This window comes from Zea mays, chromosome 2 (genome assembly GCF_902167145.1).
Source record: "Zea mays cultivar B73 chromosome 2, Zm-B73-REFERENCE-NAM-5.0, whole genome shotgun sequence".
In the NCBI taxonomy this organism is placed as follows: Eukaryota; Viridiplantae; Streptophyta; class Magnoliopsida; order Poales; family Poaceae; genus Zea; species Zea mays.
The window spans coordinates 225,878,725-225,884,531 of record NC_050097.1 but is presented as its reverse complement, the minus strand read 5'-3'; the positions used below and the strand labels follow the sequence as shown (position 1 = coordinate 225,884,531).

General features: G+C 49.8%; 1 protein-coding gene across 1 annotated transcript; it reads left to right on the top strand.

Moving 5' to 3' along the window:
• The first annotated feature begins 622 nt into the window (after nucleotides 1-622).
• LOC100284722 (gibberellin receptor GID1L2) lies at nucleotides 623-2,002 on the top strand. Its single transcript, NM_001397421.1, has one exon. It carries the CDS (start codon nucleotides 713-715, stop codon nucleotides 1,751-1,753), a length of 1,041 nt encoding a protein of 346 aa, NP_001384350.1. The 5' UTR covers nucleotides 623-712; the 3' UTR covers nucleotides 1,754-2,002.
• Nucleotides 2,003-5,807: the final 3,805 nt, after the last annotated feature.

The following is a 5,807-nucleotide window of genomic DNA, read 5'->3' as shown; positions in this document are numbered from 1 at the left end:
AACCTTAGTTATTTGGCTATATCCATGCTCATCTAACTATCGGAAATATTTTTTTTGGATTTAATTAAAGCAAAATCTGGCCTATGATATATAAACTGTAGCAAAGCATAGACCTTCGAGTATATGTATATAAGAGTATAAAGCCCGTTTGATTAGAGGGACTAATCTTTAGTCTCTAGTTTTTAGTCTCACTTAGTCCATATTTTGCCAAACGGAATGACTAAGTAGAGAAAATTGGCTTTAATTTCTAGTCCCTCGCATGGATGCTAAAAGAGAGTAAAGGACAACGTTTACTTCAATTATCTTTACCTAGAAAACTGACGTGAAACAAGAAAAAAGATATTTTAGTCTTTATGTGTTGTATTTAATATATTTAGGATTTATTTAATTCCTACTACCAAAAAAATAGTGACTAAACTTTAGTTCTAAATGGGACCAAACGGGGCTAAGACAGGTTGGTGTTGGTGTTGGTGTTGGTGTTGGTGTGACGTTTTTCTGCCTAGCTCTTCTAGAAGACCCGAAGTTTACCAAAACTAGGAAGCTAATTATTCGCTGCGGAAAGAAGTAGAGCTCACACATCTGAAACTTGAAAACCACGCTCGCGGCCCGGCCCGGTACATACATTAACAAAGCTGCAGCTTCGAGGCCTCAGCTCCCGACTCCCGAGCCGGCAGCGATTCATAGCATCAGCTATTCATCCGCGCGTGGTGCAATGGCGGAGGCTCCCACGACGCCGCCGCGGAAGGCGAAGCCGCCGATGTCGCGCCTCATGCGGCTTTCCATCAAGGTCGTGGACAGGGTCACCGACGCCACCCGCCGGGCAGACGGGACGCTGAATCGTTTTGCGCTCTCGCTGCTGGACCCGCGTGTCCCGGCCATCTCCTCCCCTTGCCGTGGCGTCGCCTCCCGGGACGTCATCCTCGACGGCGCCCTCCGCCTCCGCGCGCGCCTATTCCACCCGGCCACGACGTCAAAATCCACGGCCCCTCTCCCCGTGATCGTCTTTTTCCATGGCGGCGGGTTCGCGTACCTCTCCGCGGCGTCCCCGGCCTACGACGCCGCGTGCCGCCGCATCGCGCGGTACGCCTCCGCGGCAGTGCTCTCGGTCGACTACCGCCGTGCTCCCGAGCACCGGTTCCCGGCGCCCTACGATGACGGTATCGCGGCGCTGCGCTTCCTCGACGATCCAAAGAACCACGGCCACCCCACCCCGCTCGACGTGTCCCGCTGCTTCGTCGCGGGCGACAGCGCTGGCGGCAACATCGCCCACCACGTGGCCCGCCGCTACGCGTCCGACGTCGCCTCGTTCAGGAACATCCGTGTCGCCGGCCTGATCGCCATCCAGCCCTTCTTCGGCGGCGAGGAGCGGACAGCCTCCGAGCTCCGCCTGGACGGCGCCGCGCCCATCGTGTCCATCGACCGCACCGACTGGATGTGGCGGGCGTTCCTGCCGCCCGGCTGCGACCGTACCCACGAGGGTGCCAACTTCGCATCCCCAGCAGCCGCCGCCGGCCTCGACTCCCAGGCGTTCCCTCCCGTCCTGCTCGTCATCGGTGGCTTCGACCCGCTGCAGGACTGGCAGCGCCGGTACGGCGAGATGCTGAAGAGCATGGGCAAGGATGTGCGGGTGGTTGAGTACCCTGATGCCATCCACGCCTTCTACGTCTTCCCCGGGTTCGACGACGCGCGAGACTTCATGATACGCATCGCCAAGTTCGTCGCCGAAAGCGCCAGCGGCGGAAGTAGCAGCTAGCGAGTTGTCGGAGCTGGAGATACAGTCTGCACACTGTGCAGTGGTCAGGTGTTTGGTGCAAGTGGCGTGTCGTGCGTCGCAATTTGCAGCCTTGGCTGTGGCGTTTTGGAGGATGCGGCGGTATGGTTGCGTGGTTGAGTGAGAGTAGAAGATGTGTCTGGTTGTTATTGTTAACTTTCGTAAAAGTTTGGTCTGATAAGTCTGATGAATGATGTAATTTTAATTAACTAATCAGGTTGGTGATTTCGTGACGCATGGTGTCTGACGGGAACTCAAACTACCGGCACTAGAAGATTAATAATGAGGTTAACCACTTTCGATACACCCAGAAACAAATACAGTAGTTTTGACTTTTTAGACCTTGCTTGTTCGGATTATAATCTATCCAGATTATTATAATCTAGCGTAAATAATTTAGCAAATAATTTAGCGGGTAAACAAACTACTAGATTATAGTCTAGCACTACCGGAATCCGGGCCTTTACCGAGTGCCAGGCGCTTTGCCAAGAGCCGCACTCGGCAAAGTCCTGTGCTCGATAAAGAGCTTGTTTACCGAGTGCGGGACACTCGGCACAGAGAAACACTCGTCAAATACTGTTTTGCCGAGTGGTAAACACTCGGCAAAGAAGGCGCTCAGCAAAGGGCCGTTAGCGGCCGTCTACAACTGACGACCGTGAGCCTTTGCCGAGTGCCGAAGGATACTCTTTGTCGAGTGTTAAATATCTGGCACTCGGTAAAGAACGTCTTTACCGAGTGTCTTCAGTTGGCACTCGACAAAGCATATTTTTATTTTTTATTTTGACAACCAAACTTTTTGTGGTATGTTCCTACACTATATAGACCTACATGTACCATTTTTGGGATAATTATAACATTATTTTCAATAGCTAGTAGATTTAGTTCGTTTATTTGAATTTCTTCGGAAAATTTAGATCTGAACTGCAAGTCACTCGAAACTTGGATAATCGTGAATGCAAAAATGATACACATGTTATTTAGCACAAGTTACGACCGATTTCAGGAGCGGACCGAAAACTTCGAGCAACATGCTCACTAAACATGGCCGTGAACTTGCCATCCACATGTTTAAAAATATTCTTTGCCGAGTGCCGAGGGGTGGTACTCGGCAAAGACCATAGAACAGATCTTTATCGTCCGCCCGCCGCCGCGCCACGCCCCTCTTCCTCGCCCCACGCCACCGCTGCCGCGCCCCCACTTCGCCGCGCCCCCACACTGCCGTTGTCGCGCCCGGCCTCAACCGCCGTCCCCACGCCTCGCCCTCAACCGCCGTCGCGCCCGGCATCACACCGCCGCTTGGTAATGCGATTGATAATTCTCTATATATGTGAGCATGTGATTGATAATGTGATGGATAGTTAGAGTTGTATTATCTCTAGCCACTAGGTACTTAGAATTTGCATTGTGTGGATAACCTTTTTTATAGTAGATTAATAAAAGAATGCCGAACTCTAAAACATGCATATTCCAAGGATAGAATAGAAGCGGATATATATATGAATTATGTCGTTGAATTATGCGTGGATGTCTCATGGATTGAATATATATATGTGTGATTGTCGGTCATCGTGCCGTTGAATTATGCGTGTATGTCAGCCATCGTGCTGATAGTTTTATTTGCAGGATTTCGAAACCTCTCCGTGTAGGGGAGGTGCTGCCGAAATTTTCTATTGCTAGGCTTCTGTTAGAGGATGGAGGACCGTGAGTGGATGTACACGGGCCGTAGAGGAAGGAACGATGTCACCCCTGAATGGATTAGAAAGACCGATGATTTCGTGGAACGAGCATATGGCGAAGCTGCTAAAGGAGCGAGTCTAGTCCCATGCCCGTGCAGCAAATGTATCAACCGGAAAAGAAAACCAAAGAAGACTATGGTAGAACATATTTGGAAGAATGGATTTATGCCGGGCTATACTCGGTGGATCTTTCATGGTGAAGCGCATCGTACGAGAGAGGAAGTGCTGAGACAACGTGTCGAGGATTATGACACGGATGCGGGGATAGCGGATATGTTGAACGACTATCAGGAGGCACAGTATACAGGAGGATGTATGGATGACGAGCCAGAGCCGACTGCAAAGGCATTCTACGACATGTTTAACGCGACACAGAAGCCCATTCACGACCAGACAAAGGTTTCTCAACTGGATGCCATTGGGCGTGTAATGGCGTTCAAGTCGCAGTACATCATGAGTAGAGACGCATTCGATGGCTTGTTGACGGTTATTGGGATCCTGCTTCCGGATGATCACGTCCTGCCAAAGAGCATGTACGAGGCACAGAAACTCCTTCGTGCACTCAAAATGACGTATGAGCAGATTCATGCTTGTCCGAAGGGCTGCGTGCTATTTAGGAAAGAATACGCGGAGACAAAATATTGTCCCAAGTGTAAATCGTCTAGGTTCATGGAGGTAGACTCTGGTGATGGACAGCAGAGGCAGCTCGACATCCCCTTGACAATCCTACGACACCTTCCGTTCATACCGAGGATCCAGCGTCTGTACATGACAGAGGAATCTGTGAAACAGATGACATGACACAAAAATGGAAAACGATACAATCCTGACAAGATGGTGCACACATCCGATGGTGAAGCATGGAAACACTTTGATGCCATTCACCGTGAGAAAGCCGAAGAGGCTCGTAATGTACGTGTTGCGCTGGCCACAGATGGGTTTAATCCCTATGGAATGAGCGCTGCCCCGTACACATGTTGGCCCATGTTTGTTATCCCAATCAATCTCCCATCTGGTGTGTGCTTTCAAAGGCAGAATATATTCGTGTCGTTGATAATTCCCGGACACCCGGGGAATAAAATGGGCGTGTACATGGAGCCTTTGATCGATGAATTGTACGTGCCTGGGAGGAAGGGGTATGGACGTATGACCGAGCTACGAAGACAAACTTCAGAATGCATGTTTGGTACCAGTACTCCATGCATGACTTATCGGCGTATGGGCTATTCTGCGCCTGGTGTGTTCACGGTAAGTTCCCATGCCCAGTTTGCAAGGAAGCTCTCAGGTTCATTTGGTTGAAAAAGGGTGGCAAATATTCGTCTTTCGATAAACATCGACAATTTCTCCCTCCTGACCATCCATTCCGCCTAGACATCAAGAACTTTACGAAAGGTGTCGTAGTGACAGACCGCCCACCTGCAACGATTACTGGTGCCGAAATTCGTCAACAGACAGATGGGCTCGTGGCCAATGCAGAAGGTGGTTTTGTGGGATATGGTGAGCAGCATATGTGGACACATAAGTCTGGCTTGACTCGACTCTCCTATTATGACGACCTGCTCCTTCCACACAACATTGACGTGATGCACACTAAAATGAATGTTGCCGAGGCACTGTGGGCAACAATTATGGACATTCCTGATAAGTCAAAGGATAACGTAAAGGCAAGAGTGGATCTGGCAGCGTTATGTGATAGACCAAACCAAGAGATGAAGCCGCCAAGTGGTGGAAAGACATGGAGAAGGCCTAAGGCCGATTTCGTCCTAAGCAGGGCCCAGAGGAAGAAAGTACTTCAGTGGATCAAGATGTTGATGTTCCCTGATGGGTATGCAGCTAACCTGAGTAGGGGGTGAACTTATCTACTATGCGAGTCTTAGGGATGAAGAGTCATGACTTCCACATATGGATTGAACGGATTCTTCATGCGATGGTTCGAGGCTATGTCCCTGAGCATGTCTGGCTAGCGCTTTTAGAGTTGAGCTATTTCTTCCGTCAGCTTTGTGCAAAAGAGTTATCTCGGACCGTGGTTGCAGACTTGGAAAGATTGGCACCCGTGTTACTGTGTAAGCTTGAGAAGATATTTCCACCCGACTTCTTCAATCCAATGCAGCATTTGATTCTTCATCTCCCCTATGAGGCACGAATGGGAGGGGGGCGTGCAGGGACGTTGGTGCTATCCAATCGAGAGATGTCTAAAGACTATTTGAAAGAAATGTAGAAATAAATGTAAAATCGAGGCTTCCATTGCAGAGGCATACATTCTAGAGGAGGTGTCAAACTTCACAACAACTTATTATGGT